At 36.2% G+C, this 27,693-nt stretch overlaps 1 protein-coding gene across 4 annotated transcripts in view; it reads right to left on the bottom strand.

Annotated features, from left to right (window-relative positions):
• Positions 1-556: 556 nt before the first annotated feature.
• LOC141551462 (meiosis-specific coiled-coil domain-containing protein MEIOC-like) overlaps positions 557-27,693 on the bottom strand; it is a 41,292-nt gene continuing 14,155 nt past the window's right edge. The window contains exons 1-9 of one of the 4 annotated variants that reach the window (XM_074283142.1): positions 26,667-26,914; positions 24,918-25,043; positions 23,213-23,327; positions 15,063-15,226; positions 11,477-11,578; positions 9,498-11,271; positions 8,944-9,078; positions 8,632-8,809; positions 557-7,095 (exon numbers count right to left, since the gene is read on the bottom strand). In XM_074283142.1, coding sequence (XP_074139243.1) covers positions 6,845-7,095; positions 8,632-8,809; positions 8,944-9,078; positions 9,498-11,271; positions 11,477-11,578; positions 15,063-15,226; positions 23,213-23,215 — 2,607 coding nt within the window. In that variant the 5' untranslated portion in view covers positions 23,216-23,327; positions 24,918-25,043; positions 26,667-26,914 and the 3' untranslated portion in view covers positions 557-6,844. Of the gene's footprint in view, positions 7,096-8,631; positions 8,810-8,943; positions 9,079-9,497; positions 11,272-11,476; positions 11,579-15,062; positions 15,227-23,212; positions 23,328-24,917; positions 25,044-26,666; positions 26,915-27,693 lie in introns of those variants that run through there. The other 3 variants (XM_074283141.1, XM_074283140.1, XR_012484875.1) reach the window with 3 other exon arrangements.

Here is a 27,693-nt window from a genome sequence, read left to right as displayed (position 1 = left end):
GTGTATGTTAAAATTGGAAACAACTGTAAATTATGTGAGATTCCTATCCATTTTTGTGATAGGCTATGTTATGTTTATTTGGCTATCATTTATGAAAATTGTGAAATTGCTAATTAAGTGGGGGTTATTGTCATAATGTTGAAACCTAAAATTGTTAAGGATTATTGATGTGATAGGTTATAAGAAAGACTAGAAAACCCAAGGACTAGACAGATATACATGGGAAAGCCTCCAGTGCATCGTATGGATCCTCTGTAAGAGATGTATGAAAACATGGACAAGAAATCATCCAGGATGGGAGGGCGAAGGTACAGGTGAAGGGATACCATGAGATCACAGATGCTTCAATGGATCTGTGAAACACCAACTATAGATCCCTTTCTTCACAATCATAACTGTGCCTAAATATTTTCAAAATGAAGGTATTTTAAAGATTAGTTGGAAGAAAAGAAAAATACCTAAAAGACAGGTATTATTTTTTTCTAAACTGTATTTATTCTGTTTATTTTTCTTATTTTAAATATTGTTCTATTTGCAATAAAAAAAATCAAAGCAATTTAATAATATGAAATACTTTAATTTAAAGGACTGCCAAGTTAACAAAAACAGATTACTTCTATGACAAATATTCTCAAAAAACCTTATAAGAAACATTAGCAAAGAATAAAATATCAAAATCATTGGACCCAAACAATAGCTACGTTAGCTAGGCAAGAATATTTATGGAACAAATTTAAATCTGAAAAGTTATCAATTCAAAAATATGATAAGATTACACTGATGCATCTTTACAGATCTTAAGTCTGTCACTTATGGAAACATAACATTATATATGACATGCTATATATTAAGTCTATACTTTTTAAAATAAGGCTTCATTAGTTAAGATGAGAGGTTCCAAATGGAAAAGAATTCTACAACCAAGGCCATGAAATACAATGGACAAGGCAACTCATTCCAAAGTGATATTGCTTTAACAACCCCTGGAATAATTTGAATAGAGTGTCATTTCTGTATAGCATGAGAACTTACTTAGAAACCAGTAAGAAGAGGTAGAAGTGGTAAGATTTTTTTTTTCAAATTTCAATAATATGCTTAAGGTTGTTCTAACAAAAAAAACAAAAAACAAAAAACAAAAATCCAACATACACAAAGAGATGACAAATTGTATCCCTTATTTTTATATTAAATACCTTCATTTTTCGGTTAGTGCAAAGTAAGCATTCAATTTCAAAATGTACTACAAAGTATATTTATGGAGCATTGTAAAAATCTATTTGGATAAAATAAGATTAACAAAACAGGTATAAAATATTTGTAACAAATAACTTATTAAAGCTAGATACAATAAATCTTTATATATCATAAAATAAAAACAACATGAATTTTCTTTCCACATAACCCAGAAATAGCCTGATTTTTGGAGGAGAGGAAGAGAAGATTGTGGGGTTAGCTATTCTGTTATTAACATGCACAAAGAAACCTTTGGAAATTAAAATCCGTACAGTATAAGTTTCTTTTTTCTTTTATTACCTCAAGCAGATTTGTTTCTCTCATCATATATAACTTAATCAACATGATTTGGACTCAAACTCTGAGTTTACTACATGGATGTGACCTTCTAGACCACAGTTCATCTATAAAATGAGGGGCATCTCTGTTATCTCTTTCAGTCCCAAAGAAATGACATACATAGTTTAAAAGCTTGTTCAGCAAACAAAATAAGAATCTAGCCAAGCTAACCTCACTAAAATCCTTTCCCATCTCAAAACATCCCAAATGCAACTTCTCAATAAGTAAGAGCCTTGGTACCAAGTTTCCATTGATTATCGTTAAAAACAGCCCCTAATGTACTTATCTTTTTACATTGTCATTATTAAGAGCCCAAAAAGACTCGGTGCTTTCTTTATTTTTTTCTGGCTTTGCATTCTGACTCTTAAGACAGAATGTGCTATCATTGGCCTAAGGAACCTCCTCCTGTGCCAATGCAGTCTGGCAAGCTGTCGACCAGTTAGAGCTCCAGAGAACCATCTCAACCACTAAAAAAATCACATGACTTGCCCAGGACCACACAGCCAATGTGTATTAAAGGCTCTGTTCTGCTTTTAAAACTTTACACCACATCCACTATCCACAGAGGTCACTATTATATAGTTGGGCACATCTAGTCAAGCTCCAAACCAGAAGCAATGCAGCTATTAAGTTACACGTGTGGAGGGAAAGGGGAAGAGGGAATAATTACAATGTGACTGTGGATAAATTTTCCTCCTCTCCTTTTATAGCATGTACATACATGTACTTCTATGTACACAGATATCTCTTGGTACATATACAAACACACACACACACATATACACACACAAAAGTACATATGCCTCCCTACTAGAGTATAAGCTGCTTGCAAGTAGGAATGGTTTTATGCTGACAACTTTTCTCCCTAGTACCTAGTACAATGAGCATTTAAGAAATGCTTAAAGCTGACTGGTATACTAATGTCAAAGACTAAATGGAAGTAAGTAGAACTGAGAAAGCTTCCCAGAGGCCAAATGGTACATCAAGATCTTAACAAGCTCAGGGGCTACAGTTCTCTCCAGGTAAAACATTCAGAAATCAGGCCACGGCCAGGAAGCTGCAAGGCATAGCTGAGGAAGGGCTCATGTCCTCCCTGGGTTTGCATCCCAGCCCTGCTTCTCACTAGTGGATGATTTGGGAGAGCCACTCAACCTCTCTAGGTCTCATTTTCTCTCCCTCTGTAAACTGAGGGTTCCAGGCCCCAAATCATTCACAAGTTCCTCAGCAACATTTCTCCAGCCCTTTTGGTATCAGGACATCCATCCCATGTTTTAAAATAAATGGAGGACTTCCACCCCACCAAAGAGCTCCTATTTATGTGAGTTTTATCTACTGATATTAGCCAGAATGGTAATTAAAATATCTTTAGGGGTGCTATGATGAAAACAACTTTGGGACCCTTCAATGGTAATGGGATCCCCAGATCACATCTTGAGAACTGCTGTCTAAGAAGGGAAAAGCCCAAAAGCCTAACCACAGCAAATCATTATTACAGGAAGAAATCCATTCACAAGATGGGATAACCTCCATTTTTTTTCCTTACAGTTTTTTCAAAACCGAACACTGAAAGCCTTCAATCCATCTCTGCTGCTGAGTCCTAAGCAAGGAGACTAGAAGGCCTTTGGGGCCTCTTTCCCCTCCACCAGGCGTTAGCCAAGGATTTCTCATTCCAAGCCAGATAAAGACTTTTCCTGCCCAATTACAGTGGTGTATGTGACTGGATGAATTGTGGGGAGAAGCCTTTACCAGTTTCATGTCTACTGAGGTAGTACCCCACCTTCGTTATTCTTGTTTCCTAGGCTCTAAGGCCTCCCCAGGAAGCAGAAGGGGCCCTGGATTCTCCAAGGCACCAACTGGCACAATGGCAGCTCTGGCAGGTGCTCACAGGCACAGGGGCTGGATGAGGGGTTAACTTTGCTGTATGCAGAGTCTCTTCCTCTCAATGCAGATAGCAAGGATCAAGTGTTTTGGCCAGGACAATTAATGAAACCATCTCCTAAGGCAAGGAAGGGGGGTGAAGAGCATTACTGTAGGGAGTTTCAGTAATGAGATTACAGGCCTTGGTATTAGAATAAACCTGAAGAAAACTGCCAGGCATTTCCTGATATTATTACTGGACTGGCGCTGGCTTCATCACAGATTTACTGGTACTTTTGTTCCAAAGAGGTTCAATATTTATATTTATGATTAGTCACCATAAGAGTATTTTGGATATTTATTTCATTTCTAACTTATAAAAATGCTTTAGAAAATTCAAGCTCAGTTTGTAAAATCCAAGCACCAAGAATCTTTGCTCTTAAAGAAAGTAACTAAAATGACACAATTCCTATTATATATAAATGGCAATTCTCAAAATGCAAGAGGAATATGAAGGGTAAGCAAAGATATTATTGAGAAAACCTTTCAGTTTAAGGGAAATATCTTTTAATTAAAAAAAATTCAGAACATGCAGAGTTTCAGCTTAATCTACGCTTTTTAAAGTTTAAAAACCACTTGAGTATATCTAGTTACATTTGTTTCTTTTTCCACACTGCTACCTAATATACAAAAACAAACGTTTATCTATATGGTGAAAAACCAAACAGAGTATACTGTATTCTATGCTAGCTTATTGCTTATTGAGCACTAAAAAATTATAAAGACCATACTGTAGTTACCAGCATCTCAAAAAGTGAGTCATTGCATACCAAAGGTCAGTTACTAACTCTAAAGATTCTTAAGTCCATTACAGCTTCAAAATATTAAGTGATAGTGATTAACATGCATATTCATCATCTTGCTGCACAAAGAGGCAATATAGCAAAGCCAATTGAAATTCTATTGTGTCTCTGGATCTCCTCTCTTAGTTAAAAGAGCTTATAACCAGACACAATGAAGTTGCACTTCAATGCTCATTGATGTAATTCAAAGCAAATACACTGTAATATTTTTAAATATATTTTTAAATAGCAATAGAAAGAGGGAGCAATAATGCACTTTTTTATAAAAAAAAAAAATTAGATTACGAAGGCACATTAACCATATTATAAAAATATTAAGAAGCACATTCCTTCAACAATTATCACAATTCAGTCCTAATTTGCTCATACATTCATTGCCACAAAAAATCTCCTTTGACTACTGGTATCTTGTAAAAGGTTATCTTGGATAAAAATGAAAAATCACTGCTTTCAATTCCCGGTTTTCTAGCTATTTTTCAAGACCAATTCCATCCTAAAATAAATGTTGTAAACACTGAATGCCATAGTTCATCTGTCTCATGAATCACCTTCTGAAAATTTTACAATAGTGCAAATAATCTGCACACACATACACACACACACACACACACACACATACACACACACATATACACAAAGACACACAGAAAACTATAAACATACCCACAAATGCACACAAAAAACTATATAGACAACATTAGAACACTTCTCTTCAACACCAATTTTTTTAAAATTTGGACTAAGATTGAAAAATTAATTATATTTGTGATCAGAAATACCTATAAAAATTGGCTTTTACTTCAAAGACCATTTTAAAATTGTAATCTAAGTCATAATGAATTTTATATTCCCTTAGTTCACAAATAATTGTTTTGTAAGACTGATTACCTTTAGCAGCTGCACTGCTATTAAATATACAGCATCTGGTTTGGAAATATTCACAAATCTAAAACTACATGGAAAAAACATTGCATTGATCCACAAAGTGTCAAATTTACAAAGATCTATGAAGAACTCTTACTTAAAGTAAAATCTTTACACCAGTTAACATAATTCTTTTCAAACTTAAAAAAAAAACAAACTGTAACGCCTATCATCAAATCTCACCAATGCTCTAATCGCTATGAATATTACTTGGTTTTTAAAGGCATTTTGAAAACAAAACATTAAGACATGATTGTTAAAGCACTAAAATAGTCCTAAATAGTATAAATAGACAAGACTTCTAATTTCTCATTCTGTATACTCACATTAACATGTATCAACATAACACTTTTGATTGTCTAAGCCACAATATGGGAAATTAGTTAAGAGTATATGACTTCTCATGCTTAAAACAAATCAGTTAACTTTGGTAACCTAGTATAGAGTTAGATTTGTGTAAATATTTTGCAACCATCTCTTCCCACCCAAAAAAACCATTTATTCTATATATGTGTTCATATATATGCAGGAAAAACCAAAGTATTCTCAAAGTCTTAATGCAGTTTTAAGCGTATTAAGGTTTTAAACTACACTAAGACTTTGGGGAATACCACATATACACATACACACATATACCTCTGTGTGTACATGTATACGTGTACAACATTATGTAGAGGCATATAATAATCTATTTCCTGAGTAAATCATTAAATCTGATTAGGAACGTTTAATCAACAAGGGGAGGGAGGAGAATGGGGACCGACACAAACTACAAATCATATAATTAAAATAAAATATTAAATAAACATTAAATAAATATGGAATGCTTATGAAATTATGGTACCAAAAACTTAATACATATAGTCATATTTTTAAGTGCATACTAAGTTAAAATTACTTTAAAATCCATCTTAAGGAATTAGTAAATTTTATTTCAAATCCTGAGTGTACTTTATTCACCTGTTAATAATAACTTTAACAAGCTACTTAAAATACAAAAACTTCTCAATCCTTGTTTTCCCTGGGACTAATAAAAATAGAGATTCAGCTGTGATCATGATCCAGCCAAAAATCCTGAACTGACCACATGATTACATGAAATGTTTTCTCAAATTGAGTCATTTTATAGTTTAAAAAATTAATCAATTCGGAAAAATGTGAAAAATTTTTAATTTCCTGCTCTGGTACAGTAGGGCAAAAATCTCTTTAAAAACTCAAATTACTTTGGCACCCAAATGGATTTTAAAGAACCTTTTAAAAACTCATGTACCCTTTGTAGACATTCTGGGAAAAATCTGTTTTTCAGATATTTTGCCATCATCTGTCAGTTACAAAGGTTAGCTGTCCTTTCCCCGATTCATGATTAAAGCTAGAGAAAATTAATTTTGGATCAGAAAATAAAGAGATATTCAACTATTTCCAGCTTCCCTAAGTGTTCCAACATTTCAGAGAGAATACAATGCAATATTACAAGAAATGCCACATCATTTTTTTTAGAAATATGCATTTTGAAATCATAGTAACCAAACTGCATCCATCAATTATTTTAAAGTTTTTTTTCTGAGAATCTGGAAACTCTCATAATTACAAAAAAAGTGCTTTTGTCCCCAGGATTTTTAAGCAATAACTCAAGAATTTACTTTGTGCTCTCTGCTTCCCTTTTCTATTCTATGATTTTCAAGGTCTACAATTATTTTCTCCTGGGCACCAGCATTTTGGGGACACAGTTCCTGTAACACTCTTTCAATCTCTTCCTGTTTCACGGGCAGGTTGAAGCAAGTTTTGGGCAGAGTCATCTGCAGTGCACACCATAAAGCAGTCCGTGTCTTCCTTGTTGCAAGGGCAAGTTCTTTAATGACCAATGCCAGAGCCAGGAGATCTATGACCAGAGAGATAGTGCCAGTCAGAACCATAGGCCCAGAGATATGCCATGCAATGTTCAAAGCAAGAAGACACATCAATACCTTCTCATCACTTTTTTGCCATGTTGTAAATCCCAGATGGAAAGTAGTATATATATCATAGGGGATGAATACACATTCTCTATCTCTCTCTGTCTTTCTTTCTGTTTCTCTCTCTTTACCTGCCTCTCTCTCTCTCCCTTTCACACACACACACACACACACACACACACACACACACACACACACACACACACACACACACACACACACACACACAAATACAAACACTAGTTAGGGGCTAAAGTCTGTATGACTAAGTTACAATATAAGTTTGGAGAAGGGAAAGTTTAACATAAGATAGAATACTTGAAGGAATAACTACTCTTCACGACCCAGAAGGCCACAGGTTTTCTTGGCATAGATACTAGACTAGTTTGCCATTTCTTTCTTCAATGGATGAAGGCAAACAGAAGTTAAGTGACCAGGATTACACAGCTATGCTCAAGGCTACATCTAAACTCGGGTCTTACTGACTCCAAGTCCAGCACTCTATCCATTGAGCCACCTAGCTGACTCCTATAATAACAACAGAGGAAGTCTTATTCTAAAAGCTGAAATCTCAAATCCTGTAAAAACAACAACATAGTACTTCAACAAGATAATAACACATATATCTTGTTTTCTTTTAGAGCCCCATATTAAGTATTTTTCTCTGTTTTTTTTCCTCCTGGATTTTGTTGATATTTTTCAGTAATGGGCTGTTTCATCAGAAAGCAAAGATGTGGCTGTTCCCCTCCTTCCCCCAGGTTATACATGTATATTCATTTCTTTTTAAATACATTTCCTTTTGAATAATATGGGGAGAGAAAAATCAGAGCAAATAGGGAAAACCACAAACAAAACAAAAAAATAAAAAGGAAAGAAGTGAACATAGCATGTATTGATTTACATTCATTGTCCACACCTCTCTCTCTGGATGCAGATGTTTTTTCCACCCAAAATTTGAGATTGCCTTGGATCACTGAACCACTGAGAAGAACCAAGTGTGTCATAATTGATCATTGCAAAATCCTGCTGTTAATGTATACAATGTATTCCTGGCTTCTACTTATTTAGCTCAGCATTAGTTCATGCAAATCTTTCCAGGCCTTTCTAAAATCAAGTTGTTCATCATTTCTTATAGAACAATTATTTATTTGGCAATTCTCCAATTTATGGGCATTTATTTATTTTCCAATTCTTTGATACCACAAAAAGAGCTGCTATAAGCATTTCTGCACATGTGGATCCTTTCCCCTTTTTTATGATTTCCTTGGGATACAGAGATATGGGTGTTTTTTTAAGCAATTATGTAGAAATAATTCAATCAGTTTCATTCAAAAATTCCCCAGGTAACCTTCCAATACTATAAAATGGAGATCTGCACTGGGAAAGCAAGTTTACTACCAGGAACTCCTTAAAATTGACACTTACTTCAAGAGATTAAAAACACACACTTAAGGAATACTTGCCTTTTTCATTATTATAACGAATTCCTTGTGGTGGAGGGTTAGCAGCATTAATAAGTTCATCTTTACGCTTGGCTTGAGTAGCATGAATGGCTTCTAAATGGCGTTCCAGAGTAATAGATATATTTTCATGGACAGGACTACCACGAAGCTTTTCCATCTTTCTTAGTAAGGTCAAAATCTTAAAAGAAATACATATATGTTCAAATGATTGTAAATCATACATATTTTAAACTCAATATCCGTAACTATTCCTTCAAAACATAGTTGAATCTCTAAATGTGGGTGCACGTGTGTGTGTGTATACACACTTACTCTGGCTTGTTCCTTTAACTGATCCACAATTAAGCGATCAACTCGGGAAGGATTGGCAGGAAGTCGGGAAACGGGAGTGTTATTTGAACTAGAGACCCTTTTTCCTGGAAAGTTTCTTGCAAGATCTGCCTCAGTCTAAGAAAATATAATCATAGTTAAAGTATGAGATTTGGAGAGGAAAAAAATCATATACATATAAGATATAGACAGAGAGATGTGTATATGTTTATATACAAAGAGACAAAGGCACATAACTATATCAATATAGTTTATCATATATAGATATATAGATGATATTTGTCCAGCATCAATCACAACACATAACTTTCATGAAAATGGAAAAACTCAAAAAATACGTGTCTGTCTCCCCTCTCCCCCCAACCTTAGAAAATATACCCTGACACTGGAAAATTCTATTAGGCATCGTCTATTTGATTTCTTCCTATTTCCACATCAGTTATATGTAGCTAGATTGCAGAATCATGATGTGAAATGCTCCAATTTGTACAAAAGAAGACTGAACTCTTATCCATCCCTGTAAGACCCACCATTACCTTCTTCCGTTCTTTTTCCAGAGCTCTCCACTGCTCACAGCACTCATCCAGTTGAGCATGAAGCTCATTGGCAGGCCCACTCCGATTTCTTGGTGGTCGGTATTTGTTAAAAGGTGGTGGAAAGGCAAAGCATGGTGGTGTTACTTCCCTACAAAACAAGTCACTAGCGAAGGGATTCAAATTGTTAAAGTCACGATAATGGAAAACGTCAACAAGCTCTGAAAAGGGAAATGTTGATGGTGGGAAAGTAAAGTTAGCTGCTGGCATAAAGGGAGGAGGAGGATTAAATGGGGTAAAATTAGGGGTTTGTTTAAGCTCTGACACTAAAGGGAAAGCAGGAAGGAAGGAAGAATTGACAAAATCTGACATGTTAACACTATTCTTTTCTTGTTTCTTTCGGAACACGTTAAACTGCTGACGATTCTGACCTGCATAGCTAGGTTGGGGAATCAAGTTCCTCTTCCTTTTTCTATCATCTAGGTTCTGTTTTTTGCGGATTCTGTACCTATCAGGAGGTTCACTAGCAGCATTGTGCTGCAACATGCAATTGGATGACAAATGAGCAGGAATTTTGCAATAATGATGATCCTTGGGAGCCAATGGATCATGAGGGAAACATCCCGTTTGTATATTTGGTTTCTGCTTTTTAATGTCAGGATTTGGAAACCTCAGACCATTATGAACACCATTTGGTATTTGTAACCTTTCTTCCGTTCTGAAAAAGGGTACTGGTGGTGTCTGCGGGTAATATGAAGGAGAAATCAAAGGCTGGTGCATGGGAGTGCCACCAGACAAAACTGGCACTCCAGAAGAAGGTTGACAGCTTGACACTATTGGCTTCACAAATGCAGAATTTGCCACAGGAACTGGATTTAACATGTTGCCATCCATCCAAACATGTTCTCTGAAGAACGATTGACAGTTTCCATTCTGTAAAGCAGTATTTATAGACATATCATAGTCAAAGGGCTTCAAGGGAATTTCTCTGGAATTTATGGGAAATTGGCAACCATTATCTTCAAAGTTGCTCATAAAGTTGAAGTTGCTGGGATCATTCAGTGAGCTGGTTTCTTGAGATTTTCTGTTGACTACTGTTGACAAATTTCCTTCAGAAAATGGTTGATTGACAAAGCATAGGGGAGATGGAATAGACAACTGTACTTGCTGAGGAGGTGTCATATCTTCACTTATTTTAGGAAGCAACTGGCTTTCATGAAATATATATGATTCAGCAGCTGGACTGCCCAAATCATTGGAGCACTTCACTTGTTCCTGTGTATTAATTTTCATTATCTTCTCATTTGCTTTATCTGGTATCCAGGATTCCTTTTGAATACCAGCATCATCTTTATATTTACTTTGAAAATAAGAATTAAGATCAGAGCAATTCTTTTCATAATCATTATTTAATTTCATTTTCTTGTAGTTAGTCTCACTTTGACTAAATTCTGCATTCTGCAAAGGGAATCCTTTTGGTTGAATAATAGTATTGGTTTTAAAAGTTGAATTATCTAGGTAAGAACTTTTGAAAATATTATCAGGTAGCTGATTAGAATAGTCTGAAGGAGAAAGCCAAGACTCTACCAATCTAAGGTCATCAAATGCACTTTGTAAGTTTTCTATATCAGGTGAGGTCTGAAAGTGCCCTTGATTGAAATTCTGTGTTTCAATGAAGTTTGAAAAATCTTCAACAGAGTTCTTGACAGGATATCCTGAATAATTACCATCAACAGTAGGTGTCCATGTGGGAGGAAGGAGTCTGGACAAAGAATTCCTATAACAAAGACCATGATTATTAATAATAATATTCATCATTCTACATATGCCACAACTAAAATGTTACAATCATCTGTAAAAAGATATCAAAGTCCACATGCTTCCAATCCATATCCTAGTCAAGTTCTAGAGGAAATTAATATGATTACTTTAAAGAATACACAGAATATCTCTTTAATAACAGGACTTCTACATAAACTTACCAGTCTGTAACAGGCTCTGAATTATTTGGCTCTTCCAAAATGCTTGTAACCAATCCAAATGTGTCAAGGCCATTTTTGGAATAAGATAAATTGATCTGTGCCCTGGAAAATACATACACCAAATAATTTTGAGAAATAATCCATAAACAAAATACTATACCATATCTAACAACCAATTATTTTTACATCAGTATATACCATATAATTTTTTATAAACTACTGACAAAACACAAGACTTCTAGGAGACAAAAGGTAGGTCAATACAGGATGGTAAAATCATTAGAGACTGGATCATACAAGGCTTGATTGAAAGAGCTCATGATGTTTTGCCTGAGCAAATAGGCATGCCATCTTCCAGTACTTAAAGCAATGTCATCAATGGATTAATCCATTTTGGATAAAGTATCCCAAGAATATGTCCTCTCCCTTATGCTGTTTAATATTTTTATCAATTACTTATAGAAAACGATCAATGCATGCATGCTCTAATTTTGCAGACTGCACAAGCCTGGAAGGAATAGCAAACAAGTTGGACAACAAAATCAGAAGCCCCAAAGATCCTGACAGACTAGGGAAATGAGCCAAAATCAAGAAAGATGCAATTTAACAGAAATAAATGTAAAATCCTATACTTGAATTAAAAACAAACTTCACAAATATAAGAAGGGGAAGACATATTTAGACAACAGTGTCTGTGAGAAAAAGAGCTGAGGGGGTTTTAGTGCTCTGCAAAACTTATTTGATTCAAAGTGAGTGTGACACAGAAGTCAAAGAAATGAGAACTTTAGGTTTAAGAGAAGTGATGATCTTTAAAAAAAGAGAGAGAGAGAAAGAGAAGAGTGAGGAGATAATTCTATGGAGCTCTTCTCAAAGCCTATCAGATTTGCACTACCATGTTCAGTTCTAGGTGCTTTATTCTGTGAAAAGCATTAAGTGATGTGGGGGAAGGGAGCGAAGGTTAAGCCTGTCCAGAAGGTGATACCCAAAATGTTTGCAGATTACCAAGGTCTCAGGACCATACCAGTGAGGCTCAGCAGAAGGAACATAAATGCTAAGCCTGGACAGAAGACTTAGAAAAGCCAGGAGAGCTGGTGCAAGTCCAAGTCCTTCAAGAGCTATCACACGGCAGGTAGGTCGCTTTGTATCTGGTCCCTCAAGGGAAAAAGTGGGGATGAGTGGAAGCTACAAGGTATGTGAGTTTGCTATCCCAATAAAAGCTGTCCAAGGTGGACACGAACAGGCACCCATGAAGGTAGTGGTCGTTCCTTCCCTGGAATGTTCAAGCAGAGATTGGAAAGCCCAATTAAAAACTCAACCACCATTTATTACATTTCTTCTACATGCAAACCAAGGATTCAAAATAACAAAGTCTCTCACATTAAGGAGTATACATTCAAATAGAGGGATATAAATGTACTCAAACAAGCTTAACACAAAGGAGGCTGTGATGGAGGCAGAAGAGATATATAAAAGCTATCTTTCCAAGGTACAGCTATAGGTTTAAAATACCTACAAAGGGAGAGAACACTAAGCTGCTGGGGATGGGGTGAGGGCAGGGGCTGGTGTACAGATTTAAGCAAGTCACAGGCAAAGGGAGATGCTGGTAGTGGAGCCTAATCTTGAAGAAAGCAGAGCCAAGAAAGGAATAAGTCCTACATAGGAAGTGTGTTGTAGAGGGGATTGCTCTTCAGTAATGGATTACATTAGGTGGCCCATAAAGTCCCCTCCCAACTCAGAGTCAGTGACATTGAATGACTTGACTAATAAACAACTTGAAAGATTAACCTTTGATAAATATGGTTGGTTCCAAAGTTACTAAATGATATAAATAGAAACTGTTTTGTAAAATGCTAGCTGTGTTCTCAAATCAGACTACACTATCTCAATTATATTTAACTCTCAGTTGCTGAGTCCCTAGACTTCCTGAAGTTTCTATTAAGAACTCCAGGTACTCCAGAAATTCTTTTCAATCATATTACTCCTTTAACAACCACCCCACCCCAGAGGGAGCATGTCTCATGCTCTCAAAGCTTAGAAGACCAGGGCAACACAAGTTAAGCAGCCTCAGGATAAAGAGCAAAAAACTCCAGCTCCAAAGCCAGTCGAGAAGAATAGCTTAGGTTCCAGAGTTTTCTCAAAAACCTCAAGTCGTCTAAGGCAGCATTCTCTTTTGCCCAGAAGGCAAGACCCTGCACAGTTTGTGTATGAATTAAAGGGCGTGCAGGAACCTGGCCTTCCAATAGCAACTCCCAAACCTTTATCTAAATTCTAACATCTCTGTCCAGATAGAAAATAAAATACAATAGTATTCAATCACAAAAGGTCATCCTCAAGATTTAATGGTGCTTGGGCAAGAAAAAAAAAAAAGGATTAATTAGAACATAATCAGTTTCATTTGACCAAATTTTTATTTGGCCAATAATACTCTTCAAAGCAACAGCTGTTTAAAAATATTCAAGAGGTATAAAAGAGCCAAAGCAATTTGATCCATTGTATTGGGCCTGACATGATCTTTGGTCTTAAGACACAAAATATCCTGAGCAAATTCTTCTAAGCTAAAAAAATAACCTTTTGTTCCATATGTCATGAAAAAAGTGAATACAGTTCCTGACATATTATGATGACACATGATGACCCCAGGTCTACCAATAGCACACTTCTGAGGCAGCGTGGTGTAGTTAAGATCCCTGAGAAATAATCTCATCTTTAGTGACTTTAATTTTTTCTTCTAAAATGATGATAATGATTTCTAATATCCCAATCAACTCTAAATACTTATCCTACTTTGCTAGCACATGAGACAACATTATAAAAATAGAACAGGTATAAAAGTGGACTTTATTTTAAAAGGGCTGTTGGCTGCTCTCTTAGGTTTCAGAATCCTCAGATGAAAGATGTATTATAATTCAATTATTACGTTTGCAAATAATTATTAAGTTCCCACTATGTGCAAGGCATTGCAGATACAAAACCAAAACCAAAACCAAAACAGTCCTGGCCCTCAAGGAGCATCCAAACAGAGAGGGAGGAAACACCACAAGTCAAGGAATCCCAGAAAGAGAAGGGAGCTGATTGAAAGAAGAGGATGATTCTGGAAGGTTCTGAGGGAAGGAGGAAATGCACTCTAGCACATGATGTTCTGAAATGCTGTATGTGAAGGCACGAAAGCAGGAAACAATGGCATGCTGAATTTTGGAAAAGATGTCCAGTTTGATCAGAACATAGAGCACATGAAGGGGAATAGTAGGACTTTTAAGGCGGGAGAAGTAGTGGGTTAGATTGTGCAGGGCCTTAAATGCCAGGCCAAGACTTCTATTTTATTCTAACAAAAGAGAATCATTACGTTCTTTGCCATTTTGGCATCTATATGAAGGATGGATTGGAAAGAAGACTGAAAATAGGGAAATCAATTAGGAGACTTTGGTAACAGATCAGACTACATAGGTGATCATCTGAATTAAGATGATAATAGAAATAGAATTTACTAGCCTGGCAAATAATTAAATATGAGGGATAAGGACAACTCCTAAGTTATGAACTTAATAATTAAGTTGCCAGTTGTACAAACAACAAATTTACTTGATACCTTTTATTGGTATAATCTTGAAAGGCGGTGGGTGGGCTACTGTCATCTCCATAAACTGACCAGTTACTATATAAACCTGAAGATTCCAGAGGTGGTGTGTTAGCAATTTCACCCAGCAAAGGACTGAATAACTGGGTGTCCATTCCTTGTTTCTTGTAGTTTACCTGAAAGAAAACAAAATTAATTAATTAATTAATTGATTAAGCAGATTAAAAAATTATATTTGGTAAAAAGGCAAAGAAAATTTAGTTTTTAATTTAGATGACTGAAGAATTTTATAGCAATTGACTACATTTTTCTTTTGAAAAAAAGTTTGCATTGATAATTTATAACATTTAATTTATCCAAACTATCTACCTTACAACCTCAGCTAAGTAGCACATGGCCAAAAACCAACAAAAAAGGCCTACACACACAACTCAAAATTTGCATCCTAATATCTATACATTCATGAGTGATCCTCTCCAGACCTCTCACGGAACGTATTTTAGACTCACAGAATACAAAGGGTTGAAAGGTATATGAGAGGTTATGAGTCAAACCTCCCAACCAACCTCCATTATCTCTGAAAGGGGATATAATCTTTACTCAAACAATTCTAAAGAAGAATTTATTATTTCATAATTTGTATCTGGGTAGCTCCAATCATTACTAAATTCTTCCTTGTTTTGAGTCAAAACCTTGTTCTTTTGCCTCGAAGACATAAAGTCAGAATTTGACATATCCAACAAGTAAATGTCTAGTATTTACTCAAAAATCTCCAATCTTCTACCCCTCCTCACCTTCCATCTCTCAATTTTAAAAAGCTCTAATTGTTAGGAAGATTTTCCTAATATCAGGTCTAAGTTGTCTTTTTTGCAAGTTTCTCTCATTGCTCCCAGCTTTAACTTCTGGGGGCCTCTTCAATACAACAGCCCTCCAAATACTTGACCATTGCCAACATGTATTCCCTGAGTTCTCTTCTTCAGGCTAAATATCAACTAGTTCTTTCAACCAAGTCTAATGACTAATCATATGCTTTCCTCATGAATTTCTGCAACCAAGGATACTCTGCTTGGATTCATTCTTTAATGGTTAACATTCATACTGCAAAACTCCTTGTACTTTCCTCATCCCAGTGATTGTGAAATGCCAATAGTCTAATTTTGTGGTTTATTCCCAAATACTCTTTCCCTTATTACCATTTCTTCAATCCTGCCTCCACCCCATTGACCGCCATACTCCAAATCTGTTTACCCTTTCCACTGTGTCCTTTAGAATGCTACCTCACAGGCATTCTATGCTATGTTCTCCCCGACCCGACTCCCTCCTGAGGTATTCTCATCCCAGTAGATCTGCTCCCCCTCCCCAAATCCACAGCTCAGTGGTTAGAGGAGTTGGAATGCTCCTTGCTTCCTTACTACTCAGCGGCCTAAAGTTTACTCTGCAAACTGATCTCCCAATCCAGATTCTAGCTGTTGGATGTTTGGGGAACAGTTCAGTGCCAGGCTCCACTCATTCTCTCCTCCCCAACTCTTAACCTGCATAGCAGGGGCCTCTGACATTCTGATGTTCCCTTTAATCCCTCTAACTACCAGCTCCTCAGTTTTCTCAATTTCCACAGCTTATGTGTCCACTTTACCTCAGTCACACACATGAGGTCATATCCTTGATCTCAACATCAACCATGAGAATGTATCCTCCTTCATAAACTCAGAAATTCTTTTATCTGACCTTAATCTTTTGTCATCCCATCTCTGCACACACATTAGGCCTATTAACTCTGTTCTCTTCAACCTCACAGTAACCTCCATCCCCTCTACCAAAACTATTAATTCTGCACTGAATACCCTCTTCTCTCTTCCCTATTTGATGAACAATTCACTTTTACACTATCTTCTTCTACAATTTCTTTCCTCCCCTTTCCTTCAGTCGATCATACCTACTAAATACCCATTCTGGGTTATGTCTCTACTATCTGCTTCCTCCATCATTATTATGTTATTTCTATTGAATCTTTCAAGGAGTCCTGAATTGTTTTGATGTACAACATAACATTATATCTTACTGTAAAAGCCTATAAGGTAGTGTTTTGTTCTATAGAAGCAGTCTTTTCCATAATCAACAATAAGCTCAATGAGATATTACTAGATTCTTTTACTTTCAGGTATTTTTGAGATAAAAAAGATGCGGCCAAAAGTATCTTAGTCAGTAAACACCTGATTTACTTGCCAAATGGAGAGAAGTAGCTGCCTAACTCAAGACTAGGCTAAACTCTTTTTGTGGAGGCAAAGAATTGGAAACTGAAGGAATACCCAAACAAGTTAAGGTATGTGATTGTGATGAAACACTGTCTTGCTATAAGAAATGGTGAGCAGGTGCTTTCAGAGAAACCTGGAGAGACTTACATAACACTGATGCAAAGTGAAATGAGCAGAAACAAGAGAACCTTGTATATGTAACAACAATATTGTATGATGACCAACTGTGAAATATTCTCAGCATTATAATGATCCAAAGCAATTCTGAAGAACCAGGTGAAAAACACTATCCATTTTCAGAGCATGAACTGATGGAGTCCGAATGCTGATCAAATCACACTTTTAAAACTTTATTTTTCTTAGGGTTTTATTTGGGGGAAGAGGTGCCTATGTTTTCTTTCACAATATTGGATGTGTATAACCTGTATCAAATTGCCGGCCTAAATATCAACGGGGCAAAAAAAGGAGAAAGAGAATTTAGAACGCAAAAGAATTTTTAAATCAACATTAAAAACTGGTTTTATGTGTAATTGGAAATAATTATTAAAAAAAAAAAAGCTGAGCTAGAATATAAACTTGTCTGTAAAATCTTACCAAAAAAGATGGAAAGTTATGAACAGGACACTGTTTAAAAAGAGAAAGCCATAAAAATAAAATTAATTATCATTATTATTATTTTGTGCTGAGGCAATTGGGGTTAAGTGACTTGCTCAGGGTCACACAGCTAGGAAATGTTAAGTGTCTGAGGCCAGATTTGAACTCAAGTGCTCCTAATTATGTTTAGGGCTAAAGCTCTATCCACTGCACCACCTAGCTGCCCCTAAAATTAATTTTTTTAAAAGCTTGGCAAGACTAAATAAGCAAAGTTATCCCAAGCACATTTAAAGATGAAAATGAAAATACTACAGACTTAAGAAAAACAAAAAAAGATTATGAAAAAAAACCTTTTTCAATAAATTGTTTTTTCCTCCTCTGTCAAGAATAGAACTACTCTTGGACCATAACATCACAGTCACCAAGGTGATGATTATAGTGAAGAAAAAAAATTCCATTAAAGAGAGACCAAGATGGTTAAAGAAAGTAGTTCTCTGGATAAGAGTCACCTATATATGAATCAAGGGTATCTCTCAATGAGTAAGGCTTTTACAAATGGTTCAACATAGTACCATTTTTTGAAATCAGCTCTCCCAAAATCTAGAAAGCATGTCAGATTATACCCAGCTTTCCCTCTTTATCACAAAGTCTCGGAAGGAGTGGTCATTTCTATCTATATCAGTTATCAATTCATCTTTGTCACCACTAATCATACCCAGAAGAGAATTCTTTATTTTTGACTTTCAAAAGGCAGAGAAATCACCACTAAACCAAGTTAAGAAATTAGTTGCTCTGCCTTTGAGAGGGAGTGCTCCTAGTAGATGTGGCAATTAAGAAGAAATCACTGTTTCCTTTGAAGAGAGTAGTTTCAATTGAGGTGAGTTTGAAAATCATACTACAAAGAACTGAGTAAGAGTAAGATGGAAGCAACAAATAGAAGCAGCTTTTTCTAGGAATTCTAGGAAAAAGGAAACAAGAATGATAGTCTGAAAAGAAGACAGAGCTTAATAAAGAATCGTAAAAATGAAGGAGACAAGATTGTGTTTTCCTTCCCCGGAGAAGTAGACAGTAGAGAGGGACAGACTAAAGAGTAGAGAAAGAAATGTGATCATTAGGGGTGTAATCTGTTAAAGAATACAGATCAAAGCTCTATACAAAGATTTGTCCCTGGAAAGAAAAAGGGCTGCTGCTTCTCACCTCCACAGGAGATGAAGGAACAGGGAGAAGAGGATTCTGGCAGGCACCAGCACCTAGAAGTAAGAATCACAGGATGTCTGCACAAAGTACAATCCCACTAGAAAACGTATTTTAAGAAGGGTCTACCAAAGAATAAAACTAAGGACCAAATCATCCCAGTTCTAATAGATTCCATTTGTAAAAAATAAATTTCTCTCATAGATACCAAATAATAAGTGTTTTTTGTAGTAGCAAAGACCTGGAGACAAAGCAAATTGCATGAATGAAATGGAAAATTACTTTGATTTTAGAAACAATGAATATGACAAATGCAGAGAAACATGTAGACTGTGCCTGAATAAAAAATGAAATAATAAGTAAACAAGCAACATAAACAAGAAAAACAACAAACAAATGGAAACTAAATGCTAGTGATCAAGCGTGGCCCCAAAGAAAGGAGATGAGAATGTACTTTCCATCTGTCTTTATAAAAGGACAGGGTTATGAGTGGTGAATGTTCAGACTTGGGCAATGTGTTGCCTAGTTTTGCTGAACTGTTTTTCCTACTCTTTTTAATTCATTGTTAGAAAGGAACAGAAGGACACATTGGGAAATGTAGGTGATGTAAATTATAAGCTATCAATAAAGGTATTTAATAACAAAGCTGCCACCTTGGTCAATACATAAATCTGTTAAAAAAAAAAAAGTGACAAAAATGCAAGAATAATTAATTGATTTCACATACCTCATGTAATATTCATTTACTAGGAGAGACTGTATGATGCATTGGAAAATTCCTCACTGGGATTGGGGTTGAAAGTTGTGAACTGATTCAACCATTCTGTAGAACAATTTGGAGCTATGCCCAGAGAGCTATGAAAGTATACATATCCTTTGATTCTGTATCCCAAAGAGATTATAAAAAAAGGGAAAGGACTCACGTGTGCAAAAAATGGTTGCATAGTGTTTTTTTGTTGTTTTTTTTTTGCATAAAAGAAACTAGAAATTGAAGAGCTATCAACTGGAGAATGATTGAATAAGTTGTAGTATGTGAATGTAATAGAATACTACTATTCTATAAGAAATGATAAGGAGGCAGATGTCAGAAAAACCTGAACTTATGCTGAATGAAGTCAGTAGAAACAGAATATTGTATATAGTATCAGCAAGATTGTGTAGTGATCCACTATGACAGACTTAGCTCTTCTCAACAATACAGTGATCCCAGAGTTTCAAAGGACTCATGATGGAAAATTCTATCCACAAACAGAAAAAGAACTATGGAGTATACTATTTTCAATTTTTTGATCTTTTTTCTTTCTTGCAGTTCTTTACTTTTTTTCTGATTTTTCTTTCACTATCTGACTTAATATGAAAATGTTTAAAATGACTGTACATGTATAGCCTGCATCAGATTCTTTGCTATCTTGGGGAGATAGAAAAGAAGAAAAGGAGGGGGGAAAAAAACTATCTTTATATGTAATTGAAAAAAAATTAAAAACTGTTAAGTGGGAAAAAAGAAAATGGTAAAACACTATACTAATATGACATTAGTATAAATGAAAATAGAAGGAATTTCTTCATTGGCTTTGTGTTATCACTGATACAGGTATTCCCATATTTGTGCACATGGAACTCATTTACGCTTTCATCTCAAACTATTTTTGTGCAATGTTATATATAGCCCTTTCTCAAAGAATTCAATTACTAGAGTGAGGGAGGTCCTCCCTAAGGTCAAAGGAACCAACTGAGTACTCAAGCTGGCCATCTCATCTATTCTACTCTTTCACATCCTATGACTTACCTACCTCTTACCCTTATGTTCTTCCAACACTTCCTGCATTTCAATAATCACCAGCAATATGGGATGGCCCATGCACACCTACCATACACTTTGCTATTGCCCTTTGAGTATTCTTTAGAACTCAGTACAATGGAAAGAATGTAGGACTTGGTCAGAAGACGTTTCAAATCCCAACTCTTTCACTTCCTATTTGTGTAATCAAGTTTCTTCATCACTAAAAAAAATCTCCACAACATTATCAAGAGAACATTTATGTTAAAAAAGGTGGGACACTCAAAGGATATGAACAGACAATTCTCAGATGATGAAATTGAAACTATATCCACTCATATGAAAGTGTTCCAAATCACTACTGATCAGATGCAAATTAAGACAACTCTGAGATACCACTACATACCTGTCAGATTGGCTAAGATGACAGGAACAAATAATGATGAATGTTGGAGAGAATGTGGGAAAACTGGGACACTAATACATTGTTGGTGGAGTTGTGAAAGAATCCGGCCATTCTGGAGAGCAATTTGGAATTATGCCCAAAAAGTTATCAAACTGTGCATACCCTTTGATCCAGCAGTGCTACTACTGGGCTTATATCCCAAAGAAATACTAAAGAGGGGAAAGGGACCTGTATGTGCCAAAATGTTTGTGGCAGCTCTTTTTGTTGTAGCTAGAAACTGGAAGATGAATGGATGTCCATCAATTGGAGATGGTTGGGTAAATTATGGTATATGAAGATTATGGAATATTATTGCTCTGTAAGAAATGACCAGCAGGATGAATTCAGAAAGGTTTGGAGAGACTTACATGAACTGATGCTGAGTGAAATGAGCAGAACCAGAAGATCACTATACACTTCAACAACAATACTGTATGAAGATATATTCTGATGGAAGTGGATATCTTCAACATAAAGAAGATCCAACTCACTTCCAGCTGATCAATGATGGACAGAAACAACTATACCCAGAGAAGGAACACTGGGAATTGAATGTAAACTGTTAGCACTACTGTCTTTCTACCAAGGTAACTTATACCTTCAGAATCCAATACTTAATGTGCAACAAGAAAATTGGATTTACACACATATATTGTATCTAGGTTATACTGTAACACATGTAAAATGTATGGGATTGTCTGTCATCTAGGGGAGGGAGGAGAGGGAGGGAAGGGAAAATTTGGAAAAATGAACACAAGGGATAATGTTATTAAAAAAATTACTCATGTATATATACTGTCAAAAAAAAATTATAAAATTAAAAAAAAAAAAAAGTGGGACACTGTACAAACAAGAAAACAGGCTGATTAAAAGTACTATACAGTCCTTCAAATTAAAACCCAGCCCATTCTCTCCCTCCCATTTAACTCATCAGTCTTCATTTGTCCAGCTGCTATGTCTGTCCTGCTGCAGTAATTCAATAGATTAGACAACTACTTCTCATAATCTAGATAAATCTTATCATGACATGATTCTCCCTCACCACCATAATTTTCCATCCATTTTAACTATCCTATATGGATTGTTAGGCTGAATACTTACTATTTTATATATGTATGTATGTATGTATGTATGTATGTATGTATGTATAAAAAAACCACTTCACTGAAAAGGTTCTGTAATGTTTTGGGCCTCAATGAGAACAGCACAATAGCACGTACACATAAAAATACCCAGGATCATCTGGTCTCATCAACAATAAGGAACTCCTCTTCCACTTGGGCCTTACATTGGAGAGTCATACTCCAAGAGAAGGGCAAACACATATAAAGAGTATCCATCTCAGTTTTATGTTTCACTTGAACTTACTAATCAGAATACTAATGACAAATGTATCTTTGTGGTTAGCATTTACCAAGGAATCTTATATGACCCTGACAGATATAAAAATTATTTCTAGTCAGGGAATAGCCCTTAAAGTTGAATTTTGCTCTATCAAGTCAAATGCTTATCTCCCTCCCCCCTGCCTTTTCGGTAATAAACGAAGAACATGGACAATAGGTTCTTGTATTCTCTATACAGTTCAGTCAACCAGTTGTCTGTAAAGATGGGATCTGATATAGAAAATCTTTTTCCAAAAGCTTGCCGATTCCCTTTTTATAAAGAGAAGGAAAAGTCAATGAAAACAACAAATTTCAATTTTTCCAAATTTCACCAGATTTAATTTTAGGCTGATATATTTTTATTTCCAGATAATCATATACATGTAACAAAAAGATATCCACACAGAGTTTAGTCTAAACTAAATCTAAAACTAACTTATTAGCTAAGTAAAGTCAATGCAGAAATCATAGTTTCAATATAAAACATTATTAAATAAAGTTTAAATATAAAACCTTACCATGAATACTAAAGTGGTAAAGGTTCTTGCTAAGGGATCTTCTCAAATATTCTTGGTGATGCCATAGAAAACTGGATCAAGTCCAGAGAATTAATGGCTGGAAGTTATTATTTAGCTGTAAAAGACCAACATGCTCATTGCTTTTAAGGAATGTATGAGGATTATAGGGCTAAGTAAAGAAAACTTTTAAATTCCCATCCCCAAAAATTCTTTATTCAAGTCAAGAAAATAAGTTCAGCACTCTGAAGACACAACTTTAAAATAAGTTCTCCCAAGTCTAAGCCTTTCCACAGATTTACTGACTCACTTGAACCAGAAGTGAGAGTAGTTAGCATCCAGGATGGTAAGTAGTAAAATCTTAAAGCCCAACCTACTGTCCTTCTGTTAAGCCCAATTTTCTCCATCCAACATGCTCAAAAATATGTTCAGGAGGCAGCTCAGTAATATGAAAAGAGCATTGATTATTAATTCAGAAGACCTGAGCTTGAATCCCAATTCTGGAATTTAGAAGTTTTATGACGACGGGCAAATATTTATTTAAACTTTTTATGTCAGAGTAGCTACATGGCGCAGTAGATAGAGTACCAGCCCTGAAGTCAGGAGGATCTAAGTTCAAATATGATCTCAGACACTTAATATTTCTTAGTTGTGTGACCCTGGGCAAGTCACTTAACCCCAATTGCCACAGCAAAAAAATAAAAATTAAAAAAACAAAAAAAAAAACAAAAAACAAAAAAACTTTATATGCCTAAACATTTTCCTCTGCAAATTGAGATAATGCTCCTACTATTGTGTGATGGGATCGTTGTTAGGAAAGTACTTGACATATCTAAATAAAAATCATTAAGATTTATTTATAACAATAATACGTGATAATCTTAATAAATGTTATTTGTATTTATTTTTCATGCTAACATTCTGTTTTGTTATAAGAGGAAAAAAAGGAGATAGGTAGGGTAGCTGAAAAACTTATGACTGAAAAAAATGATAAAAGTTGTGACATAAAAACACAAACTACTAAATGGAAACTTGAATGACATACGAACATAAAAAAAAAAAAGATTTCAGAGATTATCCAAGTTCAGTTTCCTCAATTTACAAATTAAGAAACTAAAGCTTCAAAGACTCACATGGCTAAGTACTGCCAAAGTTAGGAATAGTAAGCACTCAGATCACTGAGACAGGGAAGGCTCTTTTTACTGCACCATACTGATTTAAATATATTTGCATTACTACATTAGAATTCTTAAAAGATGGACAAAAAAGAGATACTCAAGGTTGAAATATGTCTAAAATATATCTATACATATTGTAGAGAAAAATGAGAAAGATCATAGGTTATGTGTTAATGTTTACATAAAAAATTGACCCTAAGTGGATACAATTTCCTGGAATATACAATGAGGCACTACAAAAAGGATTTCAAGGGAAAGTAACTGAATCTAAGGGACTAGGTAATTCCTAATTTAAAAAAGATAGGATGAAAAGATATATGATTTCACAATGGGTTATCAGAAAATGAAAGTGATAAAAGAATTATAGAATCGAAGCCAGATGGAACCTTAGAGATAATACTGTCTGATTGTACAGTAGAACAATTAAAGCACAGAAAACTCCAATGATTTTATGAGATCACACAGCTCATAATAAACATTTTAAAGTCAATTTTTACCCTTGTAAAAATATATCATTAGCCTTTGCTCACCTGTGATTTGTAAAGATCGAAACAGTCCCCGGTTTGGACCATGTCCTCACTCAGCATGGTTCTTTTCCACAAGCCTTGGTCATTGCCATATGAATAGGAATTTAAGGTCATGAGCCCTGGTTTGACCTGTTTAAAAACAAGCAACTATCAAAACCCAGAAGCACAGCTACAAATGTAGATTACTTTGATCACCTAAGATCAAATTACAGCAGTTAAAAAAGAACATCGGGGGTCACCTGAACAGAAATCATCAGTTCAACCTCCTACTTTCAGGAAGCTGCAGGACACTTCAACCATTACAGAAAGTACAGCATATTCTTTTCTTTAATTAAACATAACTCACTTCAAAAGAAGCACTTCAAGGTTAACAGGTACATTACTCATAGCAAATTTTATCTAAAGAAACAATTCTCAACCACCTGTTTCCAAGCTCTAGAAAGCTGAACAATTTTCCCAAAGTTTTTTTCCTAGTTTAGGATTCAAAGAGACACTAAGTAGCAATGATACATAACCCGATGGGAGAAATGCAATCTAGCTCTGCTTCTGGGATTTTGGTCTAAGCCTCTAAGATTTCTGGGCTGTTTGACTTGGAAGAATCTAAATTCTCTGAAGGCAAGAGCTCTTTCATTTCTTATCTTTGTAATAATGTTTGCTGAACTGAATTTATCCAAGGCACAACCAATCTAAATCTCAATTCCTGCATCTGCCTAATACCTGTAGTAACCATCTCTGCTCTGCAATGTATAGGGTCACACAGAAATCTCAGCCTGGGCCAAACAGGTAGTATGTGCCAAAGGCAGGGTTTAAAACCAGCGTTTCATAATGCCAAGGCTGTCCATTCTATGCTTCCACGACCTTAAGGGTAAACAAAATAACATTAATGTCCAAAGAGGGAAAAATTACCATTATTATCTTATTATGCTTATTATCTCACATATTTGTTGCAAATAGCTCAGCAAACTTGAGAAGTGCTAGAAAATAGGAGCCATTATCAAATTTATGCCCTGGGAAGAGGGGAAAGCTTATATAACAAAAAGTTAAAATGCAATTTTTTTTTGTTTTGGGCCAAAGCCTCTTTGGCATTACTTAAAAAACAAAAAACAAACCATCCCAATAGAATTAAATTCAAAAAGCACATTTCCATATTGACTATATTTAATTTTTTTAAACCAGAGAATATAAAGATTTTGCACGCAAATTAACAAGCTACAAACTAAGTTTGGCAGCACAAATATAGAAAAATATATTACAACCAGATGGAATCCATTTGGAAAAGTAGATACATTTAGCAAGAAATGCTTTAAGTAGTTTCTCTGGTTTCCTTTGGACTTCCAAATGTCCAATAAACCCTTAAATCCTAGGGCAAGGAAACACTGGCAGCCAAAGGGGTTTTTAAAAAGCAGCCCCTTCATGCCAGTTAATCAGCTTCCATCATGGTACTAAGGGGAAGACAAACTTTTGATATGCCCCAGTCATCAGAAAACAGCATCAGGATTTAAACCCAAACAAAGGATGGTATATTTGTAAAGCATTCATAATAGCTTCCCTCTTCCTTTCCTCTTTCCTAAAATAATCACTACCAAGATTCCACCTAAAATGCCGGGACCTCAAAGCAAAACCGGCCACCGCCTCACAGGCTCCCAGCAGCCCGGTCCGGGGCGGGCCAACTCTTCGGGGACCAAGCAGAGCGGGCTGGGCTGGCCCCGGTGGTCAGTGGTCTGGTCTCCCGGGTTTCCCTAACAACCGTACCGGGAAGCAGCGGCGGTGGCGGCGGCCCCAAGCCGGAGTCTCCGCTTATAGAAACTGTTGCCAGGTTATGGTCAGCATGCCTCCACCCTGGCTCCGGCCGTCCCCTATTAGTGCAGTAACAGGAAGCACTCGAGGACTCGAGACTCCACAAAGGCTTAGTGCAGGGGGCTCCCTCTCAGTGGGGAGTTTCGCTCCTGGAACCACACCCGGCCCCCGCCCCAGGCCATCCGACGGGGCCCCAAGGGCTAGCCTACTTTGGCTTTTTGCCCCTCACGTTGCCACAGGGCGGGCTCCGGGCTACTTCTGGGAGCGGCAGCAACTCCCCCTCCCCAGGCTGGCTATCAGCACTACAAGCCATTCCCAAGGCTCGGGAAATGGCCTCACTGTAGGCTATCTACTTGGTTGGTTTCAACAGTCAAGTTCATAGGAACAAAGAAGAGATAGAACCTATGTTACAACTGAGGAAACTGAGGCCCAGGGAGCTTAAAAGCTAAGTCACAGAAGTAGGAAGTGGCTAAAGTTGACCCTGCAGACCCCGGAGTCTTCTCTCCTGAGGGGGATCCAATAAGTGGCTATAAAGGAAAGTGCTCAAAATGTGAATTCTTTAATTCAATTGTTTTCTCTAGGGCTTCAGGTTAGCAGGGACCACAGTGGCAAGGATACAAAGTCCTGGCCTAGAGCAACCTAAAATCTAGCCACAGCAAGAACACCAACATAAGACAAGGGTATAAAAATAGGTTGGTCATGGCAGAAAAAGCCATGGGCACTGGCACAGATGCCCTAGACCTGTTCTATACTGGCTAGGTGCAAGTCACTTCCCCTCTTGACCTTCCCTTTTCTCATCTCTAAAAGCAAAGTACTCAAGCTGCTTTGCTCTCCCTTAATGTGAAATCAGACTGGAGAAGATGGAAAAGGGACTTATGAACCAAAGGCCAAGGCAATTTTTTTAGATTCTACTAGAATTTTATATGTGACTGGGGCTGTGTATTACAAAGAAAACAGGGTAGTTGTGTGTGCTGAAGGGATA

The sequence above is a fragment of the Sminthopsis crassicaudata genome, chromosome 1 (assembly GCF_048593235.1).
Source record: "Sminthopsis crassicaudata isolate SCR6 chromosome 1, ASM4859323v1, whole genome shotgun sequence".
NCBI classification, from domain to species: Eukaryota; Metazoa; Chordata; class Mammalia; order Dasyuromorphia; family Dasyuridae; genus Sminthopsis; species Sminthopsis crassicaudata.
Note: the sequence above shows the minus strand (reverse complement) of the source record. Positions and strands in the feature narration are given on the sequence as shown.